Genomic DNA, 25927 nt, shown 5'->3' with positions numbered 1-25927 from the left:
AGGAGCCTTAACCCCTGTTGATACAACATGTATGCTCAGCCAAGCCGAGTGTGCATGTGTCTGGGAAAGAATGTGAGAGCTACTGGCTAGAGGTGAGCGAATTTACAGTAAATTCGATTCGTCACGAACTTCTCGGCTCGGCAGTTGATGACTTATCCTGCATAAATGAGTTCAGCTTTCAGGTGCTCCGGTGGGCTGGAAAAGGTGGATACAGTCCTGGGAGACTCTTTCCTAGGACTGTATCCACCTTTTCCAGCCCACGGGAGCACCGGAAAGCTGAACTAATTTATGCAGGAAGAGTCATCAACTGCCGAGCCGAGAAGTTTGTGACGAATCGAATTTACTGTAAATTCGCTCATCTCTACTTCTGGCTGAAAGGGCATTTGGCTAACAACTAATATGTACAGACTGGCCTCGATTATTCTTCTGTAAAAAAACAAAAACATGAGCATCAATAACAGGTTTTTCCTCACTACTTGTTCCATCTTTTGTTAGTGTCCTGGTATTGGCGGGAGATTCCCAGTTTTGGGGTGATTTCCTGGAACAGCACTCATGTTTCCGGCATAATGAGGCGCCTACTGTTTGGCAGGGCCAATGGCTCTTCACCCTGCCAACCAACCTTGTGCCTGCCGGCTGCATTAATCCAGCAGTCACAAGAGGCTGAACTCTTCCTCTGCGCTCCAGCGCAATGAGCGACATTATCAGACAATGGAGCGTAGAGGAAAGAAGAGGCCATGCTGAGGGAGCCTCAGGAAAAGAAGAGCCACAGAAGGGCAGTATGGGTGAGACGCTGGTCCCCTACATTTGATGACCTACCTAATATGGGAAATACCTAATACCTATCTAATATGGTGGATATCTACTACCTGACTGGACACTTGCTTTAAAGGAGTTAAACCATAGCTGTTGTCTTCCAGAAACAGAGCCACTCTTGTCCTCTGTTTTAGTGAGGTATTGCAGTTTAGTTTCATGGAAGGGAATGGAGTAAAGTTGTAATACTGCTCACAACCTGAACACAAGAGTGGCGCTATTTTTTATTTTTTTTGCAAAAGTCGCTATGATTTTTTTTCTAATTCTTTATTACCCCCTTTAAAAAGCTGTTCAGATTACGTCAGCTGTCCAGGCATGCTGGGAAATGTAGTTTGGCAAAAGATGGATGTCCACAGTTTGGAGACCACCATTGTATTGTGATGGTACGGGGTAAATACAATGACAAATACCATCATGCTCCGTAAAGTGGATTCTCCGTGGACTCAATAGGATCTGTGGGGACCCAGTGGTGTCCATTGTGCTACAGTCTCATTTTGGGTCCTTTCAGCCCAAAAACAAAACAAATGGACCAAAAAAATGGGTCGGAGTACAACTGCAATATGAACCTAGCCTAAATGGTACTCGGCTTCCTGTGAATGAACTTTCCCTAGTGCATTAAGGTTCGGTTCAATATTGTAGTTGTGCTCCAACCCATTCTCTGTCCATTTGGGTATTTTTATTTTTTTTCCATATAGATATATAAAATTGTGCCAAGTATAGTATCTAGAGATGTGCGAACTTACAGTAAATTCGATTCATCACGAACTTCTCGGCTCGGCAGTTGATGACTTTTCCTGCATAAATTAGTTCAGCTTTCCGGCGCTCCCGTGGGCTGGAAAAGGTTGATACAGTCCTAGGAGACTCTTTTCTAGGACTGTATCCACCTTTTCCAGCCCACGGGAGCACCGGAAAGCTGAACTAATTTATGCAGGAAAAGTCAACTGCCGAGCCGAGAAGTTCGTGACGAATCGAATTTACTGTAAGTTCGCTCATCTCTAATAGTATCCTCTGAACACACACATAACCTTCCCTTAAAGGAGTAGTGCAGCGAAAAATAACTTATCCCCTATCCAAAAGGATAAGTTATAGATCGCGGGGGTTCCGACCCCTTGGACCCCCAGCGATCTCCTGAACAGGGCCCCGGCAGTCTGCCGGAAGGGGGCGTGCCAAACTCCACACGGAGCAACGTCCGACACTCCCCCTCCATGTATCCCATAAAGATACATTGAAGAGGAGTGTCGGCTGCGGCTTCCTGCGGGGGTTGAAACAGCTGATTCCAGGAGATTACCAGGGGCCCCGTTCAGATCATTGCAGGGGGGCCCGGGGGGGTCAGACCACCCGCGATCTATAACTTACCCTTTAGATAGGGGATGTTATTTTTCACTGCACTACTCCTTTAGAAGGGTCATATATTTAGAAAAAAAAAAAAAAAAAAAAAAAAAAAGCGCCACACCTGTCCAGTACATGCTACTACAACCTTGCTCTATTAACTTACTTGAATGAATCAGAGCTGGAATAACATACACAACCACCGTCTGGAGTGGGTACCGGCAAAACAAGCCGGCACTAGGACCGGTTGGAAATGAGCTGACAATGGACAGTCTGTGGACCGGAACGTCCTCCGCGGAAATCCTGTGGTAGTGCAGCAAAATCCCACTGAGGGCAATAGGAGAATGCGGCACCATATTTTTCAAGCGCAATTCAGCTCTGAAAATACGTAGTGTGAATTGACCCTTAGGGTAGGGTCAGATGTAGCGCAGCTGCGGTAAAACTTATTTTTTTTTTTTTTTTTTTTTTAAATCAACTGGTGCCAGAAAGTTAAACAAATTTGTAAATTACTTCTATTAAAAAAAAGTCCTAATCCTTCCAGTACTTATTCGCTGCTGAATACTACAGAGAAAATTATTTTCTTTTTGGAACACAGCGCTCTCTGCTGACATCACAAGCACAGTGCTCTCTGCTGACACCTCTGTCCATTTTAGGAACTGTCCAGAGCAGCATACATGTTTTCTATGGGGATTTTTCTCCTACTCTGGACAGTTCTTAAAATGGACAGAGATGTCAGCAGAGAGCACTGTGTTCCAAAAATAATTTCCTCTGTAGTTTTCAGCAGCTAATAAGTACTGGAAGGATTAAGATTTTTTTAATAGATGTAATTTACAAATCTGTTTAACTTTCTGGCACCAGTTGATTTAAAAAAAAATATATATATATATATTCCACCAGAGTACCCCTTTAAAGCACATGTGGGCGTACTCATGTCCTAGTGCTGTGCATGCTATGGGCACAACATCCACACATTGCACTGGCACCGCTACTTGTGCCCTTTCCCTAGTGCGAGTATCTACATTCAAAATACTCAAAAAAGTACAACAGGGGGGTAAATATCAGACTTTATTATTTTGTCACCAAAGCAATGTAATCGAATGAACTGACGTAGGTGTCCAAAGCGGTAAAAAATAAACTGGGTTTTCCATTTGTTATGGCGGTATTGTACAATGGTGCCATCTACTGACCCAATACCACCAGCTACGCAGGAAATAAAGCCCACCGAATACACGGGCAAGTAGTCATTAGTGTATTGCCTTACACATAGAGGCAGTGTTTCCCAACCAGTGTGCCTCCAGCTGTTGCAAAACTACAACTCCCAGCATGCCCAGACAGCCAAAGGCTGTCTGGGCATGCTGGGAGTTGTAGTTTTGCAACAGCTGGAGGCACACTGGTTGGGAAACCGGAACAGAATTATCGCTCATATAATTGGTGCGTTATCTTGACTTGGGTACAGACAGAGTACTTTGTTATACGTAGGTACAGCAAAGGGTTAAGGCGTTTATTTTATTTTTTTTTCCATAAACAGCGCCACACCGGTCCTCAGGTTGTGTTTGGTATTGCAGCTCAGTTGCAGTCAACAGAGCTAAGTTGTAATACCACACACAACCTGAGGACAGGGGTGGCGCTGTTTCCAGAAAAAAAAAAAATTAGCTGTTTTTCTATTCCGGGTTAAAAGCTATTAAGCAGGGCATACACATCGCATGCACACTAGAGCATTTGACCGACAGCTCTAGAAATCATCCCCCCCCTCAATATGCACAGTGAGCTCAGCTGAGCGTCCATGTGTTCTCAATGGGGAGAAGGCATTTTACTAGACACTTGGAACAGTTACGGTTAGGCAGAAGGCTCCATACACCAGCTGTTGCAGAACTACAACTCCCAGCATACCTGGGCAGCTTTTGGCCATCTGGGCATGCTGGGAGTTGTAGTTTTGCAACAGCCGGAGGCACAATAGTTGGAAAACCCTCAATTCCAGCGCACGCAGACAATGTGTATGGCCAGCATTAGGCTGTTTACATGACCACAAAAGAGCGCCGTGCAGAAGCAAAGGACGGCGCGGCACCCTGTCCCCTTAGATCAGGAAAGCTGCATAACAGAGCTGATTTCTTAAGAAAAAATAAATAGGTGCAACAGCGCCCTACCTGTCTTCAGGTTGTGTGTAGTATTGCAGCTAGGTTCCACTGAAGTGAATATAGGCAAGTTGTAATACTACACACAACTCGAGGACAGGGGTGGGGCGGTTTAAAAAAAAAATAAAAACAACAAAAAATAAAAAAACACCTTTTTTTCGATTCCAGTATAACCTCTTTAAAGGGGTACTCCGGTGGAACACTTTTTTTTATTATTTTTATTTTTTTAAATCAACTGGTGCCGGAAAGTTAAACAGATTTGTAAATTACTTCTATAAAAAAAATCTTAATGCTTCCAGTACTTATTAGCGGCTGTATACTACAGAGGAAATTCGATTTCTCTTCTGTCATAACCACAGTGCTCACTGTTGACCTCGGCTGTCCATTTTAGGAACTGTCCAGAGCAGCATATGTTTGCTATGGGGATTTTCTCCTGCTCTGGGACAGTTCCTAAAAATGGACAGCAGAGGTCAGCAGAGAGCACTGTGGTCGTGACAGAAGAGAAATCTAAAAAGAAAAAGCATTTCCTCTGTAGTATACAGCTGCTAATAAGTACTGGAAGGATTAAGATTTTTTTTTTTTTTAATAGAAGTCATTTACAAATCTGTTTAACTTACTGGCACCAGCTGATTTAAAAAAAAAAAAAAAAATAAATAAATAAAGGTTTTCCACCAGAGTACTCCTTTAAGGCTTGACGCTAAAAGGCTTATGCATGGATCTAGAAGACCGTATACGAGGTTTACGCTAACCGGTTATCCCGAAATTGCAACATATCCATCAAGTCAAAAGTGAGAAAATCCTTTTTAACTCATGAACCCTAAGCCCAGACCCTCAATGTGTCTCCGCTAGAGATGAGCGAACTTACAGTAAATTCGATTCGTCACGAACTTCTCGGCTCGGCAGTTGATGACTTATCCTGCATAAATGAGTTCAGCTTTCCGGTGCTCCGGTGGGCTGGAAAAGGTGGATACAGTCCTAGGAAAGAGTCTCCTAGGACTGTATCCACCTTTTCCAGCCCACCGGAGCACCGGAAAGCTGAACTAATTTATGCAGGATAAGGCATCAACTGCCGAGCCGAGAAGTTCGTGACGAATCGAATTTACTGTAAGTTCGCTCATCTCTAGTCTCCGCTGTTGTTGCAGAACTACAACTCCCATCATGCCCTGACAGCCTTCGGCTGTCAGGGCATGATGGGAGTTGTAGTTCTGCAACCTGCTGTGCTGTACATAAATGGAAGAGTCTTCTGACACTACACCGGTGACTACTTGCCCGTAACCAAAAAAAGAGATGTGCCCTAAATAAACGTGGCACCGGAGCATATAGAGCTCGCGCTCCGACGCCTATGAAAAGCGCGGTAAGGCCATTAAAAGTCCAGCGGAGGTTTCGGAATATAAAACGCCGCCATGAACCCACATGTTTAACAGATATGTCTTTTTTTTTTGCGCACAGACCAGAGTTAAAGAGTTAGAACAGGAACCACTGGATAAAAATGTTATATTTGGGGGCAATATACAGATTATTATGTATTGTTTTATTTTAATTTTTGGGCCAGTTTTTTTTTTTTTTTTGGAGTAGATGTTGTGAAATCGGAATTAGGTTTCGCGCGGTTTCATCGGGAGGTTAATCTTCCGCTTTGGCTTCCATTTCGTCGGCATCGTCGTCTCCGTCCACCTCGGCGTTCTCTTTCTCCAGTCGCTCCAGCTGTCTGGCGAGTTCTGTTTCGTCCGTGTCTGTGACCACCTTGGGCTGCACGAGAAAAAAGTTTTCGTTACAAATATGGAGGGACTTTGGGCAACAGCTCCACTGTTCCAAAGAATAAAGTTTGATAAATCCCCCCCCCCCCCCCTTTATGTTGTGCGCTGTATGTAAGGACCTTTTTGTGTCAAATATGTACAGAATACATACGATGTATATACCCATCATTATCTTATATCAAGGATAATCTTATACCTATCCCCATCTTATATGAAGAATAGCCTTATGACTATCCCTATCTCATATGAAGGATAGCCTTATGCCTATCCCTATCTCATATGAAGAATAGCCTTATGACTATCCCTAACTCATATGAAGGATAGCCTTATGCCTATCCCTATCTTATATGAAGAATAGCCTTATGCCTATCCCTATCTTATATGAAGAATAGCCTTATGTCCATCTTATATGAAGGAAAGCCTTATGACTATCCCTAACTCATATGAAGGATAGCCTTATGCCTATCCCTATCTTATATGAAGAATAGCCTTATGTCCATCTTATATGAAGGAAAGCCTTATGACTATCCTTATCTTATATGAAGGATAGCCTTATGCCTATCCCTATCTTATATGAAGAATAGCCTTATGTCCATCTTATATGAAGGAAAGCCTTATGACTATCCCTATCTCATATGAAGGATAGCCTTATGCCTATCTCTATCTTATATAAAGAATAGTCTTATGCTTATCCCTATCTTATATGAAGGATAGCCTTATGCCTTATGCCTATCCCTATCTTATATGAAGGATAGCCTTATGCCTATCCCTATCTTATATGAAGAATAGCCTTATGCCTATCCCTATCTTATATGAAGAATAGCCTTATGCCTGTCCCCATCTTATATGAAGGATAGCCTTATGCCTGTCCCTATCTTATATGAAGAATAGCCTTATACCTATCCTTATCTTATATGGAGGATAGCCTTATGCCTATCCCTATCTTATATGAAGGATAGCCTTATGCCTGTCCCTATCTTATATGAAGGATAACCTGAGCTGCCAGGATGGTTTCGGTTTCACTTCAGACACGGCGGTCAACTTTGATCGCCGCTTCTGAAGGGTTAATACCAGGCATCACCGCGATCGGTGATGTCTGGTATTAGCCGTGGGTCCCGGCCGTTGATGGCCGACAGGACCGACCAAATATGACGCTGGGTCACCGCGTGACACCGCGCTATAACGCGGAAGCCGGCGCAGGACTTAAATATACGTCCTGCGTCGTTAAGGAGTTTAAAAAAATAAAAATAAAAACAAAAATTTTTTTTTATTGCAGCTGAGGCACACAATATGAACAACCACAGTCTGATCTGAACATGCACTTCATATTGTCTATATACCTCATAGGAGCCATGGATCACGCCTGAAGCAACAGACATCTTTATAGGAGTAAAACCTCACCTCCATCTGGACATTGAAGACGCCTCTTTTCTCCTCAATCCTCTCTTTGATGACGGACATTGCTTGGTTCAGCACAGACAAGCCTTCCGTCCTCTCCAGGGTGGTAGTCGTCATCACATACCGGGGCGGTGCGATCAGATTTATCTGCACGGATCATAGACATGATGAAGAGAGCGGGACAATACACAGTGACTGGAACTTCGCTCGCTTTATAGGTAGTGAGTGACGGCTACTATCAGAAACCCGACACTAAACGCTAACGACCGGGAGCGGCGATGCCACCGCTGCCCATCATTAATTATTTAGACATTCATCAATGCTGATCATGGAATCTAAAGTATAAAATCCACAATGACGGTTAACTCAGGGTGCCCATTGGACCCCCGGGAAACTATCACAGAGTTCCAATGGGCTGAAAAGCCATAGGAGGGTCCCCTTACCTGCCTCTGGCCACTGGTTCCCTTAATTTAAAGTGTAGTATAAAAGAAAATAAAAAAAATAAAAATAAATGTATATAAAAATATCCCTCCCCAAATAAAAATAATAATTTTACAAAAAAAAAAAAATGTTTAAAAAAAAAAAAAGACACTGTTTCCTATACAGTGTGTCTCGAGCTGTTGCAAAACTACAACTCCCTGCATGCCCGGACAGCCGTTGGCTGTCCGGGCATGCTGGGAGTTATAGTTTTACAACAACTGGAGGGACCCTGTATTGGGAACACTGCCTAAGGGCATGTTCACACCTATGGAAACTGTGTGCAAGGTCTGCCTGAAAACACGGGCGGAAATTGCGCACATTTGCCCGATCCGGCGGACGCCAGGACCGCTCGGAAATGCACCGTTTCATAGATGTCTATTCTTTCCGCGGACACCTGGCGAGGAAGTTCGCCCATGTGAACAGTGCAGCAGAATCCTGTTGAAATAATTCAGCACAAATTCTGTGTGAACCGGGTCTTAGACTCGTACACAAAAAACATCAGGTTCCTTTGGTGTCCATTGAGCACTGGATTTAGCATTGCAGATGGTGTAGTGTATAGAAAGCAGATGTGAACAGAGCCTTAGACATAACAGGAATGAAATGGAACGGACATACAGAAGAAGATGTATCAAAACCTGTCCAGAGGAAAAGTTGCCGAGTTGCCCATAGCAACCAATCAGATCGCTTCTTTCATTTTTAACAAGGCCTCTGCAAAATGAAAGAAGCAATCTGATTGGTTGCTATGGACAACTCAGCAACTTTTCCTGTGGACAGGTTTTGATAAATCTCCCCCATAGTTATGACATCATTGTTCTATGGCGCTTTACCTTTATTGGCATATTTTCTGTAGAACAGCCAAGTCCTGCTCTCAGGGCATCTTTGACGGCATCAATACCTTCATATCCATAGCACGCAACTTCAATATCTAAGTACATAAAACCAAAAAACATTAGGAAATAACACATTGGTATATACCGTATATACTCGAGTATAAGCCGATCCCCCTAATTTCGGCCCAAATACCCAGGAAAAGTTATTGATTCAACTATAAGCCTAGGGTGGGAAATACATCATCCCCCCCCCCCCCCCGTCAACATCCAGACCCCCGTCATTAACACCCTGTCATCATCACCCTGTCATCATCACCGCATGTCAATCCCTTCAATCAGTGGTCTTCAACCTGCGGACCTCCAGATATTGCAAAACTACAACTCCCAGAAAGCCCGGACAGTCATCGGCTGTCCGAGCATGCTGGGAGTTGTAGTTTTGAAACATCTGGAGGTCCGCAGGTTGAAGACCACTGCGGCCTTCGTCATCATCCAGACCCCCCCCCCCCCCTTAAGTTTTCTATGGTGAGCTGGTCCGGGCCATCTATGCTTCAGGGACCGTCCGGTGGGGAGGGTTAGTCGTTCCGGGCTGTCAATCTTCACCGGGAGGCCCTTTTCTCCGCTCCGGGCCCGGACTAGTGACGTTGCCTTGACGACGACTCACATGCGCAGGGACGTCCCTGTGCGTCGTCGTCAAGACAACGTCACTAGTTCAGGGCCGGCCTGGAGCGGAGAAGAGGGCCTCCAGGGGAAGATTGACAGCCCGGAACGACTAACCCTCCCCACCGGACGGTCCCTGCAGCATAAATGGCCCGGACCAGCTCACCCTTCCTTCCCACCGAGGGGAGGGGAGTAGAAAACGAAAGTGGGGTCTGGATGATGACAGAGGCCGCAGTGGTCTTCAACCTGCGGACCTGCAGATGTTTCAAAACCACAACTCCCAGCATGCCCGGACAGCCGATGGCTGTCCAGGCATGCTGGGAGTTGTAGCTTTGCAACATCTGCAGATTGAAGACCACTGATGAAGGGTTTGACAGGCGGAGAGTTTACTCGAGTATAAGCCGAGGGGAACGTTTTCAGCACGAAAAATCAAGCTGAAAAACTTGGCTTATACTCGAGTATATACGGTACACAAAAGTCACAAAACTGCTTTTCGACGTAAAGATGGAATTTAGTGGAAATAAACATGAACTGAACATAAGGGATCTAACAAGATATTCACATGAGTAGGTTTAACAAAACCTGTCCAGAGGAAAAGTTATTGAGTTGCCCATAGCAACCAATCAGATCGCTTCTTTCATTTCCTAGAAGTCCTCTGAAAAATGAAAGTAGTGATCTGATTGGTTGCTATGGGCAACTCAGCAACTTTTCCTCCAGACAGGTTTTGAGAGGGAAATTCTACATCAGAATCTGCTTAAAAAAAAAGCCTGTGTGTGAACAAGGTCTGATAAGCGGCGGTCTGTACCTGCTCTGATCTTCACAGCTTGTGGGGTGAGGCGCCTGTTGATATTGTCAATAAGAACTCGCCTCTCTTCTTCTGTCAAATCCAATCCGTCCAAAACAGAGGGGTCCCTTAAAAGGAAACGCGCACCCAAAAAGTGGTGTAAACATTAAATACTGGGAGGAGAAGGTGCAGGAGGGAAACAAAGTTCTAAAAGTGCATTTAGAATTGTAGCGTCAACTTTTAACATGTATTCAAATCTTAAAGAAGCCCCCCTGCAGGCTTAGGCTGGGGTCACACCACGTTTCTGCAATACAGTTCCCGTATCAGGTTTTTGATCATTTTAATCCGTATACGGTTTGAAAAATTATGTCCGGTTGCATCTGGGTTTTTTTAAGAAAGAAAAAAAACTTATACGTTTTTAACTTTTCATTCCAATATGAATAAAGTTTCACTTGTTTGATTGAAATTCCAAGAAAAAAAAAACTGTGCAGTCAAAAACCGCATGGTGAAAACCGGATGGAACCGTAGGCACACACAGTTCTGTACGGTTCCCATTGACTTCCATCTTAATAAAAAAATAAAAACGTATATGTTTCAATACGGTTTTTCACCTGGACCAAAAACGGTGTTAGGCTACAATTTTGGGTACGGGGGAAAAAACTGACAAAACCGTACAGGATGCAAAACGGACACAACCTGATGCATCTATTGGCATACGGTTTTCAATGGAGAGTCAATGCATACGGTTTTCAATACAGTTCTGTACGGTTTTCAAATTGACAAACGTATACGGGAACTGTATCGCAAAAACGTGGTGTGAACCCAGAATTAGGGTGAATGCACACCACGTTTCTACTATACAGTTCTCGTATACGGTTTCAAGGTAAAAACTGTACGAAACCGTATAGGAAACAGTATTCATTGACTTAACATTGTAAACCGTATGTAAAACGCATCATCCAGTTTAGTCCGTTTTGAGTCTAAGGGTGCATGCACACTACGTTTCTTAAGATACGGGACCGGATACGGCTGGGGAGAGGGGGGCGGAGAGTCGGGGGCGGGGCAACCTTACGCTGCCGTATGCGGTCCCGTATCTAATGCATTTCAATGAGCGACCGGAGTGAAACGCTGCCTCCGGTTGGCTCCATTTTTTCCCCGTATACGGTTTCCCGACCGGACCTAAAAACGCTGTTGACTACGTTCGTAGGTCCGGTCGGGAAACCGTATACGGGGAAAAATGGAGCCGACCGGAGGCAGCGTTTCACTCCGGTCGCTCACTGAAATACATTAGATACGGGACCGCATATGGCAGCGTGCGGTTGCCCCGCCCCCGACTCACCGCCCCCCTCTCCCCAGCCGTATACGGTCCCGTATCTTAAGAAACGTAGTGTGCATGCACCCTTATACAGTTTTGTCCTTTTTTTCCCGTACCCAAAACCGTAGACTACAATGTTTTTTGGTCCGGGTGAAAAACCGTATTAAACCGTATACGATTTATTTTTTAACATGGGAGTCAATGGGAACCGTACAGAACCGTATGTGCGTACAATTCCATCCTGTTTTCACCATACGGTTTTTGACTTTGCACAGTTTTTTTTTTTATAATTTCAATCAAACAAGTGAAACTTTATTCATAATGGAGTGAAAAGTTAAAAATGTATACGTTTTTATTTTTTTATAAAATGGATGCAAGCGGACATCACTTTTCAAACCATATTCGGGTTGAAATTTGTACACACGTTTTGATACAGTTTGGTCCGGTTTTGAGAAATAAGTTTTTCATCAAAAACCTGATACGGGAACTGTATTGCAAAAACGTGGTGTGAACCCAGCCTTACAGGGGAAGTAAATGCTGCTAAAGGTGCAGAGAGATTACTGCTGTGTATCTTGCCAATAATATTCAAGGAGCCCCCTGCTGGTTTCCAGGGTAAGCACATGCTGTACCGTGCGAACGGTGGAATGTCCGTGGCGGTAACATCAAATTCCGGCCTCTACAGAAACAACTGACATGTCACGTTTTCGAGCGGTCGTAGCGCACGTTTCCTTAGACTGAATGTCCGACGGGACATTCCGCTGTGTGAATATACCCCAAGGCTATGTACACACTGAGTAATATATCACTTGCGGCAGACACCCATTGCTTTCAAATGGGCTACTGCTGCACTGTGCACATCGCGGAAGTTCCTCAGCGGAAAATTCTGAACGGGCGGAATAAAATTTGCATGTAACATCTGATGACCCATAGTTTTGAGACCACTGGTTTAGTGTATGTGCACATTGGGGAATATTGTCCTGGAGATATTCCCAGAAGACACTGCGTGTGCAGCAGATGTCAACCGGCATTCGTTCTTTTGGCAGAATTCTGCTCTGACTGCAATGCCGTCAATGGGGATGATACCAGCTGCATGCAGGATGCCTGGGTTAATATTCCTCAGCGTGCACATACCCTAAACCAGTGGAATGGGGCAAAAGCATTGCATGATTTAGTACAGTGGACCTCCAGCTGTCGTAAAACTACAACTCCCAGCATGCCCGGACAGCCGCTGGCTGTCCGGGCATGCTGGGAGTTGTAGTTTTGCGACAGCTGGAGGTCCACAGCACTAGACCACACAATATTTTGCCCCATTCCACAAACAGAATCTCTACTTACGACACAGCTTGCTTGAAGGCGTCATAGGCTCCGTATCCCGGCCTCTTGTATTTTTCATCAAACACCCAGGCTGTTCGCTGAAATAAACTATCAAGCTGTTCATCCTTCGTGTATTCCAACACCTCTGCTACATGGCGCAAAATGCTGTAAACCTGGACATAAGAGGAGGAGGGAAAACAAGGTCAGGAAGTGTTCGTGCTGCCCACATGTCCCATACAGGAATCACTGGGCATTGCCCCTACTCCTGCAGTAACCATACAAGTCCAGACCCTGGAACATCTCCACCCAACCCCATCATATTCCCTACACTGTACACACACCATCATATTCCCTACACTGCCCCCGATCCCATCATATTCCCTACACTGCCCCCGATCCCATCATATTCCCTACACTGCCCCCAACCCCATCATATTCCCTACACTGCCCCCAACCCCATCATATTCCCTACACTGCCCCCAACCCCATCATATTCCCTACACTGCCCCCAACCCCATCATATTCCCTACACTGCCCCCAACCCCATCATACTCCCTACACTGCCCCCAACCCCATCATACTCCCTACACTGCCCCCAACCCCATCATACTCCCTACACTGCCCCCAACCCCATCATACTCCCTACACTGCCCCCAACCCCATCATATTCCCTACACTGCCCCCGACCCCATCATATTCCCTACACTGCCCCCAGCACCATCATATTCCCTACACTGCCCCCGACCCCATCATATTCCCTACACTGCCCCCGACCCCATCATATTCCCTACACTGCCCCCGACCCCATCATATTCCCTACACTGCCCCCAACCCCATCATATTCCCTACACTGCCCCCAACCCCATCATACTCCCTACACTGCCCCCAACCCCATCATACTCCCTACACTGCCCCCAACCCCATCATACTCCCTACACTGCCCCCAACCCCATCATATTCCCTACACTGCCCCCGACCCCATCATATTCCCTACACTGCCCCCAGCACCATCATATTCCCTACACTGCCCCCGACCCCATCATATTCCCTACACTGCCCCCGACCCCATCATATTCCCTACACTGCCCCCGACCCCATCATATTCCCTACACTGCCCCCAACCCCATCATATTCCCTACACTGCCCCCGACCCCATCATATTCCCTACACTGCCCCCGACACCATCATATTCCCTACACTGCCCCCAACCCCATCATATTCCCTACACTGCCCCCAACCCCATCATATTCCCTACACAACACCATCATATTCCCTACACTGCCCCCGACCCCATCATATTCCCTACACTGCCCCAACACCATCATATTCCCTACATTGCCCCCAACACCATCATATTCCCTACATTGCCCCCAACACCATCATATTCCCTACACTGCCCCCAACCCCATCATATTCCCTACACAACACCATCATATTCCCTACACAACACCATCATATTCCCTACACAACACCATCATATTCCCTACACTGCCCCCAACACCATCATATTCCCTACATTGCCCCCAACACCATCATATTCCCTACACTGCCCCCAACACCATCATATTCCCTACACTGCCCCCAACCCCATCATATTCCCTACACTGCCCCCAACCCCATCATATTCCCTACACTGCCCCCAACCCCATCATATTCCCTACACTGCCCCCAACCCCATCATATTCCCTACACTGCCCCCAACCCCATCATATTCCCTACACTGCCCCCAACATCATCATATTCCCTACACTGCCCCCAACATCATCATATTCCCTACACTGCCCCCAACCCCATCATATTCCCTACACTGCCCCCAACCCCATCATATTCCCTACACTGCCCCCAACCCCATCATATTCCCTACACTGCCCCCAACCCCATCATATTCCCTACACTGCCCCCAACCCCATCATATTCCCTACACTGCCCCCAACCCCATCATATTCCCTACACTGCCCCCAACCCCATCATATTCCCTACACTGCCCCCAACCCCATCATATTCCCTACACTGCCCCCAACCCCATCATATTCCCTACACTGCCCCCAACCCCATCATATTCCCTACACTGCCCCCAACCCCATCATATTCCCTACACTGCCCCCAACCCCATCATATTCCCTACACTGCCCCCGACACCATCATATTCCCTACACTGCCCCCGACACCATCATATTCCCTACACTGCCCCCGACACCATCATATTCCCTACACTGCCCCCGACACCATCATATTCCCTACACAACACCATCATATTCCCTACATTGCCCCCAACACCATCATATTCCCTACACTGCCCCCAACACCATCATATTCCCTACACTGCCCCCAACACCATCATATTCCCTACACTGCCCCCAACACCATCATATTCCCTACACTGCCGCCAACACCATCATATTCCCTACTCTGCCCCAAACCCCATCATATTCCCTACACTGCCCCCAACCCCATCATATTCCCTACACTGCCCCCAACCCCATCATATTCCCTACACTGCCCCCAACCCCATCATATTCCCTACACTGCCCCCAACACCATCATATTCCCTACATTGCCCCCAACACCCATCATATTCCCTACACTGCCCCCAACACCCATCATATTCCCTACACTGCCCCCAACCCCATCATATTCTCTACACTACACCATCATATTCCCTACACAACACCATCATATTCCCTACACTGCCCCCAGCACCATCATATTCCCTACACTGCCCCCGACACCATCATATTCCCTACACAACACCATCATATTCCCTACACAACACCATCATATTCCCTACACAACACCATCATATTCCCTACACAACACCATCATATTCCCTACACAACACCATCATATTCCCTACACTGCCCCCAACACCATCATATTCTCTACACTGCCCCCGACACCATCATATTCCCTACACAACACCATCATATTCCCTACACAACACCATCATATCCCCTACACAACACCATCATATTCCCTACACTGCCCCCAACCCCATCATATTCCCTACACTGCCCCCAACCCCATCATATTCCCTACACAACACCATCATATTCCCTACACAACACCATCATATTCCCTACACAACACCATCATATCCCCTACACAACACCATCATATCCCCTACACTGCCCCCAACACCATCATATTCCCTACACTGCCCCCAACACCATCATATTCCCTACACTGCCCCCAACCCCATCATATTCCCTACACTGCCCCCAGCACCATCATATTCCCTACACAACACCATCATATCCCCTACACAACACCATCATATTCCCTACACTGCCCCCAACCCCATCATATTCCCTACACTGCCCCCAACCCCATCATATTCCCTACACAACACCATCATATTCCCTACACAACACCATCATATTCCCTACACAACACCATCATATCCCCTACACAACACCATCATATCCCCTACACTGCCCCCAACACCATCATATTCCCTACACTGCCCCAACACCATCATATTCCCTACACTGCCCCCAACACCATCATATTCCCTACACTGCCCCCAACCCCATCATATTCCCTACACTGCCCCCGACCCCATCATATTCCCTACACTGCCCCCGACACCATCATATTCCCTACACTGCCCCCAACCCCATCATATTCCCTACACTGCCCCCAACACCATCATATTCCCTACACTGCCCCCAACCCCATCATATTCCCTACACTGCCCCCAACCCCATCATATTCCCTACACTGCCGCCAACCCCATCATATTCCCTACACTGCCCCCAACCCCATCATATTCCCTACACAACACCATCATATTCCCTACACTGCCCCCGACACCATCATATTCCCTACACTGCCCCCAACCCCATCATATTCCCTACACTGCCCCCAACCCCATCATATTCCCTACACTGCCCCCAACCCCATCATATTCCCTACACTGCCCCCAACCCCATCATATTCCCTACACTGCCCCCAACACCATCATATTCCCTACACTGCCCCCAACACCATCATATTCCCTACACAACACCATCATATTCCCTACACTGCCCCCAACCCCATCATATTCCCTACACTGCCCCCAACCCCATCATATTCCCTACACTGCCCCCAACCCCATCATATTCCCTACACTGCCCCCAACCCCATCATATTCCCTACACTGCCCCCAACCCCATCATATTCCCTACACTGCCCCCAACCCCATCATATTCCCTACACTGCCCCCGACACCATCATATTCCCTACACTGCCCCCGACACCATCATATTCCCTACACTGCCCCCGACACCATCATATTCCCTACACTGCCCCCGACACCATCATATTCCCTACACAACACCATCATATTCCCTACATTGCCCCCAACACCATCATATTCCCTACACTGCCCCCAACACCATCATATTCCCTACACTGCCCCCAACACCATCATATTCCCTACACTGCCCCCAACACCATCATATTCCCTACACTGCCGCCAACACCATCATATTCCCTACTCTGCCCCAAACCCCATCATATTCCCTACACTGCCCCCAACCCCATCATATTCCCTACACTGCCCCCAACCCCATCATATTCCCTACACTGCCCCCAACACCATCATATTCCCTACACTGCCCCCAACACCATCATATTCCCTACATTGCCCCCAACACCCATCATATTCCCTACACTGCCCCCAACACCCATCATATTCCCTACACTGCCCCCAACCCCATCATATTCTCTACACTACACCATCATATTCCCTACACAACACCATCATATTCCCTACACAACACCATCATATTCCCTACACTGCCCCCAGCACCATCATATTCCCTACACTGCCCCCGACACCATCATATTCCCTACACAACACCATCATATTCCCTACACAACACCATCATATTCCCTACACAACACCATCATATTCCCTACACAACACCATCATATTCCCTACACAACACCATCATATTCCCTACACAACACCATCATATTCCCTACACTGCCCCCAACACCATCATATTCTCTACACTGCCCCCGACACCATCATATTCCCTACACAACACCATCATATTCCCTACACAACACCATCATATCCCCTACACAACACCATCATATTCCCTACACTGCCCCCAACCCCATCATATTCCCTACACTGCCCCCAACCCCATCATATTCCCTACACAACACCATCATATTCCCTACACAACACCATCATATTCCCTACACAACACCATCATATCCCCTACACAACACCATCATATCCCCTACACTGCCCCCAACACCATCATATTCCCTACACTGCCCCAACACCATCATATTCCCTACACTGCCCCCAACACCATCATATTCCCTACACTGCCCCCAACCCCATCATATTCCCTACACTGCCCCCCAACACCATCATATTCCCTACACTGCCCCCAACACCATCATATTCCCTACACAACACCATCATATTCCCTACACTGCCCCCGACACCATCATATTCCCTACACAACACCATCATATTCCCTACACTGCCCCCCAACACCATCATATTCCCTACACTGCCCCCAACACCATCATATTCCCTACACAACACCATCATATTCCCTACACTGCACACAAGTGATTCTGAATTTCTTACATTTACATTCTTACATTTCTTTGGATGAGTGCATTCTGGTTGCAATATAGAGCAGTGTTTCCCAAACAAAGTGCCTTCAGCTGTTGCAAAACTACAACTCCTAGCATGCCTGGACAGCCGTTGTTTCACAAAATATGGAAGCCCATAGTTTGGAGACCACTGCCTTAAAGTATGCCTCCATGGTGCACCGCCATTTCTCATTCTATACATTTCAGGAGGTGGGACCGGAGCTTGGCTGTTTGCCAGTTGTACATATACACAGGGACTTCCTTTCCCTTACTTCTCTGGGCAATCAAAGAACAAACTCCTGTATGCCTCCAGTGTGCCTTGAGCTGTTGCAAAACCAACTCCTAGCATGCCTGGGCACGCTGGGAGTTGCAGTTTTGCACAACTGAAGGCACCCTGGTTAGAAAACGCTGCATGCAGGAAAAACCAGCACCACATGTCCTGTTCATAGAGCACGAGCCTGCACTCATGTTCCATATGGTTTCCCAATAATTCCAGGAGGGGGGGGGGGGGGACCACAACAATCACTATTACGCGCCGTCACTCACGGTTTTGGACTTGGTGAACTTGTCTTCACATTTTAGCGCTTCCTCAGGTGAAACTCTTCTTTTGGACAAATCAATATATCCTGGAAAAATGAAAAAAAAAATTACATTTTTTCTTTTAAAATTATAAAACCACCTTATTCCAAACAAAAGAAAAACAAAATCAATACATAAGCCCATAGACAGCTGTCAATTATTATAGCAACACAATTGTTTTTTATTATCATTATTATTTTATTTATTTATTTTTAAAGTAATTTTTTTTTTTTTTTTTTTTTATTATTGCACAAAAATAGTCAAACATTTAACCCCTAAATGAGCAATTTCTGAGTTTGGTATTTACGAGCACTCACTGTACATTATATTTTAAATAGTTCAGACATTTACACGTGTGGCGATCCAGAATGTGTTTTTTGTTTTTAACAGTACTTATCAGCTGTTGTATGTTTTAGAGGAAGTTCTTCCTTACTCTTTGAATTTCCTTTCTGCCTGATCACAGTGCTCTCTGCTGACACCTCTGTCCATTTTAGGAACTGTCCAGAGCAGGAGAGGTTTGCTATGGGGGTTTGCTTCTACTCCGGACAGTTCCTAAAATGGACAGAGGTGTCAGCAGAGAGCACTGTGGTCAGGCAGAAAGGAAATTCAAAAAGAAAAGAACTTCCTGTGGAGCATAAAGCAGCTAAGTACTGGAAGGATTAAGATTTTTAAACAGAAGTAATTTACAAATCTGCTTAACTTTCTGGCACCAGTTGATTTAAAAAATAAAATAGAGTGGCTTGTGCGTTAACATTAATTATTTTAATGTTACTTGTAATGTTCAGCTTGTTTACACTGAGTAATGCTTTGCTGTTGCATTGTATTACTCCTTGTTATCGGCGATCTGCTGGTAGAGTCTGCCTCAGCATGTTCTATCAACAGATCGGAGCTGAAGGCTGTCTGGGCATGCTGGGAGTTGTAGTTTTGCAACATCTGGTGTATTTTCTGCGTTAAAGACATCCAGCGCCCGATCGCTCCTGCATACCTTTGTCTTTATCGACTCTGATGACCACGACGCATTCGTTCCTGCCGATGCGGATGAGTTTGTTGATGGATCGGATACGCCTCCTGGAGAGCTCGCTGAGGAGGATCATGCCCTCTATGTTGTTGTATTCTAAGAGGCTGACGTAGGCCCCCATCTCCGCGATGGAGCGGACGTTAACCATGACCACATCGTCTACTTCCGGAAACTTGTGCTGGTAAAACCGACAGCTTAACCCAGGCATCCTGAAACGAAGAAACGGCGGATCAGATCACATGTCGACTGTACAGCAAGTCACTGGGTGCCAGTATATAAGACCCAAGCACATGACTTCTATAGACATCAAGCCCTTGTATTCCCCATAAAATGACAATTCTGGATCCCTGAATCTCATTACTGTAACCTGGTCATGTGATCACCAGTCTGACCCAAAGAAAATCACTATGCTTATAGGGGTACTCCGGCCCTAATACATCTTATCCCCTATCCAAAGGACAGGGGGGGGGGGGATAAGATGTATGATCACAGCGGTGCCACCACTGGGCACCCCCGCAAATTGTCATTCCGCACCCACCTTTGTGAGCTCTCCGCAGCACTGGAGGCTCCGAGAGTAAAGCGTTACGACCACGGGGACGGAGTATCGTGAAGTCAAGACTACGCCCCCTCAATGCAAGTCTATGGGATCAGAATACATAGTAGCCCAGAAGTAGGGGTCCACTGCTAATAGGCCGGCACGCAGCGATTGGATATTAACCCTTTAGATCGCTGCTGTCAAAGTTGACAGCGGCATCAAAAGGGATCTTATAACTATCCATAATAACTAAAACAGGGTAAAAAATTACGTTAAAAAAAATAAAAATAAAGTATAGATGTGATTTAACCCCTTCCCTTATAAAAGTTTGAATGATCACCATTTTTGTGTTGGGATTTTTTGACTGCCTTTTATTCATTATTTTTTTTAATGGTATAAAAAAAAAAAAAAAAAAAAAAATATATATATATATATATATATATAATATATATATATATATATATATATATATAATAATCATAATAATAATAATAATAATTAGAGATGAGCGAACTTACAGTAAATTCGATTCGTCACGAACTTCTCGGCTCGGCAGTTGATGGCTTATCCTGCATAAATTAGTTCAGCTTTCAGGTGCTCCCGTGGGCTGGAAAAGGTGGATACAGTCCTACGAGACTCTTTCCTAGGACTGTATCCACCTTTTCCAGCCCACGGAAGCACCTGAAAGCTGAACTAATTTATGCAGGATAAGACATCAACTGCCGAGCCGAGAAGTTTGTGATGAATCGAATTTACTGTACGTTTGCTCATCTCTAATAATAATGATAATATGCTACCCGGTAAACGTGGAGAAGATACTTTCACATGACACATGGTGTAACTTGCAGCAGAAAGCGGAAACATAGCAGAATCCACATGGTGTGCTGCAAGGGGTCTCATTCTGAAGATCTACTGTTACTAGCGTAGTTTCCCCAACCAGGATGCCTCCAGTTGTTGCAAAACTACAACTCCCAGCATGCCCGGACAGCCTTTGGCTGTCCGGGCATGCTGGGAGTTGTAGTTTTGCAACCGGTGGAGGCATCCTGGTTGGAAAACAACAATGGTAACAGTATGGGATCCCATAGAGAGCTACAGGTTAAAGGGGTTAGCCAGGAAAATTACTTCTATTAAAAATCTTAATCCTTTCAGTACTTATGAGGTGCTGAAGTTGAGTTGTTCTTTTCTGTCTAAGTGCTCTCTGATGACACGTGTCTTGGGAACTGTCCAGCGTAGAAGCAAATCCCCATAGCAAACGTATTCTACTCTGGGCAGTTCCCAAGAAAGACAGAGATGTCAGCAGAGAGCAGTATGGCCAGACAGAAAAGAACAACTCAACTTCAGCAGCTGATAATTATTGGAGGGATTAAGATTTTTTTTTTAATAGAAGTAATTTACAAATCTATTTAACTTTCTGGAGCCAGTTGATTGATAGATAGATAGAGATATATCTCTCTATCTATCTATCAGAAGCCAGAAGGCTGCAACATGTTGGTCACCGCCGGCTTTTTGCTGTGTAAGTAGAATGTGTATCTGCTGCCTCTACTGACCTGTCAGCATCACGTCCTATATCTATTGTCCTATATCTACAGGCAGGAGCAGTATACGGGATGGATTCAGAAGAGGCCCCCAGTAGGTAGGGAAACCCCCCCCCATTAGAAAGAAAACCCAGAAGTTAAAGGGGTACTCCAGTCGAAATTATTATTTATTTATTTTTTTTTTTAAATAAACTGGAGTCAGAAAGTTGATCAGATTTGTAAATGACTTCTATTAAAAAGCTTAACCCTTCCAGTGCTTATCAGCTGCTGTATACTACAAAGAAAGTTCATTTCTTTTTTAATTTCTTTTCTGTCAGACCACAGTGCTCTCTTGCTGACACCTCTGTCCAGAGCAGGAGAGGTTTGCTATGGGGATTTTCTCCTACTCTGGACCGTTCCTGACATGGACAGAGGTGTCAGCAGAGAGCACTGTGGTCAGACAGAAAAGAAATTCAAAAAGAAATGAACTTCCAGTATTTATCAGCTGCGGTATAATACAGAGGAAGTTCATTTCTTTTTGAATTTCTCTTCTGTCTGACCACAGTGCTCTCTGCTGACACCTCTGTCCATGTCAGGAACTGTCCAGAGTAGGAGAAAATCCCCATAGCAAACATATCCTGCTCTGGACAGTTCCTTAAATGGACAGAGGTGTCAGCAGAGAGCACTGTGGTCAGGCAGAAAAGAAATTCAAAAAGAAATGAACTTCTTCGGTATTATACCGCAGCTGATAAATACTGGAAGGATTAAGATTTTTAAATGGAAGCAATTTACAAATCTGTTTAACTTTCTGGCACAAGTTGATAAAAAAAAAAAAATAATAATTTCCACCGGGGTACCCCTTTAAGTAGGGACCCTCCTATTAGGTAGAAGCCCCCAGTAGGTGGGTAAGCAATCCCCCCTCCCCATTAGGTCAAAGCCCCAGTAGTTAAAGGGGTACCAAAGGAAAGGGGATAAGATGTCTGATATCGGGGGTCCGGTCTATGGGAGCCCCTGCGATCTCTGGCGCAGCACCCAAGTGCGCTCCGTGGCAGATGACGGGCGACCACAACCATCTCACCCCCTCCATTCATGTCTATGGGAGGAGGCATGATGGTTATGTACTAGCTGCCACATCACCTTCCATAGACCTGAATGGAGGGGGGGGGGGGGGGGATGTCACGAACACGGAAGCTCCAAGCGTCCATGTTCAGAATGCTGCGGTGCTGGTCCGGAGATCCTAGCCGCAGGACCCCCGCGATAAGACATCTTATCCACTATCCTTTGAATAGGGGTTAAGATGTCAAGGGGCAGAGTACCCCTTTAAGTAGGGACCCACACATTAGGTAGAAGCCCTCAGTAGTTAGGTAGAGATCCCCTTATTAGGTAGAAGGTGGGTAGATAACCCTTCCCTTTTAGTTGGAAGCCCTCACAAGATAGGCAAGTATTCCCCTATTTGGTTGAAGCCCCCAGTAGGTAGTTAGGTAGGGCACCATTGCCTTTTAAGTAGAAGCCCCCAGTAGTTAGGGAATCTTCTATTACGTAGATGTGCCCGTTAATTTCCCCCAAATAAGTCCCCTCCATGAGAAAATAAAAATCCCACTCACCTTCCCTTCACTCCGCGCTGAGGCCTCTACATCCTCCGCTCTGTTAGTGGTGTGGCCGGTCCTGCACCAATCCGGATATCACAGCCGACTATGAAGAGGCCTGAGTGCGGGAGCGAAGGAGACTGGAGACTGATTTTTATTTAATGGTTTGCAGGTATCGGGATGGGCATCATGGACATTTGTATAAATACAAGAACTCGTGAGAATGTCCGGTATTGCCGTCCATTCCAGTATTGGGACATTAGCAGTGCCAGCGAACTGGTACAAGTACAAGCAGGAAACCTGTACAGTGCGGGAAGTCAGGCGCCATTCACATCTTGTTACTGCTGTACATTGTGATATACATTTAGACATGGCGGCACGTGCCTGCTAGTCTGTATACTGTGGCACATATCTGCAGGGAATTTTAATAAATTGTATAAAAATAAAAATAAATCATTTCATCATAAAAAAGAAAAAGAAAAAAATAAGTCCAAAATTGCTGATCTTTGGTCACAACACATCCCCAAAGAAATAGAAAAAAAAAGAGTGATTAAAAAGTCACATATATGCAAAAGTGATACCGATTAAAAACTACAGAAAATTACCCTTATACAGCTCCCTGTACAAAAAATAAAGTTATAGGGCAATTTAAGCATACTTCATTTGTGAGAAAAAAAAAGCACAATAATATTAAAGTATCTAAACATCAGTATCATTTATCCATACTGACCCACGTAATAGAGAGAACGTGTCAGTTTTACCATAGAGTGCACTTTCTAAACCCCCCCCCAAAAAAAAAAAAAAAAAAGTTGCTAAATTTCCACGTTTTCTTCAAATTCTCGCAAAATGATATTGTTTTGGGCTGCGGTGTACATTTTGATGTAAAATAAAAAGGTGTCATTACAAAGTACAATTGGTCCCGCAACAAAAAAAAAACTCATTAGGTGTGAGGATGGAAAAAATAAAGAGGGGGGAAAAAATGAAAAAAACACACAAAGATGAAAATTGGCAGCCAAAACCAGCTGTGTCTTTAAAGTGTACCTGTCACAGTGCAAAAAATAAATAAAAAAAGTGATGTTACTCAGTACCTAATCATGTACATATCCTTTTTATGTATCTAGGACCTATATATCCCTTACAAAATAGCCTCTACATGTAGCTCACTTGCTTTTTGTTCTTTCATTCTGAGGGGGCGTGTCCATCTCTCTCCCTCACTGTGATGACTCATCTGCTCTGAGTCTGGGAGCAGCCTGGCAGTCTGCAAATCACTGTACAGTAGTTTTTTTTCATACATTTCTATCTGTTCCTAGTACAGCTGGATGCTAATCAACATAGCTGTCACTATGAGTGTCATTCAGCTTTCACAGACCCCTGAATGTCTGATCAGCTTCTTTGTCATTCAGGAGTCAGAAAGCTTTGGCTTTTCGAGCATGCTGGGAGTTGTAGTTTTGCAACAGCTGAAGCTACAGTGTTTATAAGGCACTGTGTTAGAGCAGTGTCGCCGTTAGCTGTTGCAAAACTACAACTCCCAGCATGCCCGGACAGCCTTTGTAGAGCTGGAGAATACACAGCTCTAAGGGTACGTTCAGACGAGCGGATTTACAGTGTATTTTACGCTGCTGATCCGCCGCTGAAGGACCTCTGTATGCTACCTTGACATGTGCCTGCTCGGAGCAGCAATACACCGCTACGTGCAGACACACCGAAGCGATGTGAGTCGCCGCGCATGCGCGGTGTACTCTCACACATTGTGGCCGCTCCCCCTGCTGTGAGCTAGGCCGAGAGCTGCCGCGATGTGAGAGTATACTGCGCCTGCGCGCAGCGACTCGCACATAACAGTGTGTCTGCTCGTAGGTGCGTATTGCCGTTCCGTCAATACGCCGCTATGAGCAGATACACTACGATGTGCGAGCCGCTGCGCGCATGCACAGTATACTCAGGCACATGTAGAGGCAGCATACAGCGGTCCTTCAGCGGCGGATCCGCAGCAACATACGCGCTGTAAATCTGCTCGTCTGAATGTACCCTACCCGTACATTCAAAACTACAACTCCCATCATGCGAGTTGTAGTTTAGGAACAGCTGAAGGCTGTAATGGTGCAATGTGATCTCCTATACTGGATACCAACATGTTTTACGGCCGGTATCCAGTATGCTGCAAAATCCAGAGTAGTCTGCCTGCATAAAGATAGATGACCCCCTATGTCCATGTTTGATTTTTTTTTGAAAAGTTGACTTTTTTAATAAACATATATTTAAAAAACGTAATCTTATCAGTAGTACTA

At 45.5% G+C, this 25927-nt stretch overlaps 1 protein-coding gene across 5 annotated transcripts in view; it reads right to left on the bottom strand.

Moving 5' to 3' along the window:
- Positions 1-5379: 5379 nt before the first annotated feature.
- The window catches only part of EIF2S1 (eukaryotic translation initiation factor 2 subunit alpha), a 22537-nt gene continuing 1989 nt past the window's right edge, over positions 5380-25927 (bottom strand). For 4 of the 5 annotated variants that reach the window (XM_056545848.1, XM_056545847.1, XM_056545845.1 and 1 more), the window contains exons 2-8: positions 19975-20216; positions 18957-19036; positions 12825-12976; positions 10196-10302; positions 8731-8828; positions 7427-7570; positions 5380-6017 (exon numbers count right to left, since the gene is read on the bottom strand). In XM_056545848.1, coding sequence (XP_056401823.1) covers positions 5892-6017; positions 7427-7570; positions 8731-8828; positions 10196-10302; positions 12825-12976; positions 18957-19036; positions 19975-20215 — 948 coding nt within the window. In that variant the 5' untranslated portion in view covers position 20216 and the 3' untranslated portion in view covers positions 5380-5891. The remainder of the gene's footprint in view (positions 6018-7426; positions 7571-8730; positions 8829-10195; positions 10303-12824; positions 12977-18956; positions 19037-19974; positions 20217-25927) is intronic. The other variant, XM_056545846.1, reaches the window with a different exon arrangement.

The sequence above is a fragment of the Hyla sarda genome, chromosome 11 (assembly GCF_029499605.1).
Source record: "Hyla sarda isolate aHylSar1 chromosome 11, aHylSar1.hap1, whole genome shotgun sequence".
NCBI lineage: Eukaryota > Metazoa > Chordata > Amphibia > Anura > Hylidae > Hyla > Hyla sarda.
Note: the sequence above shows the minus strand (reverse complement) of the source record. Positions and strands in the feature narration are given on the sequence as shown.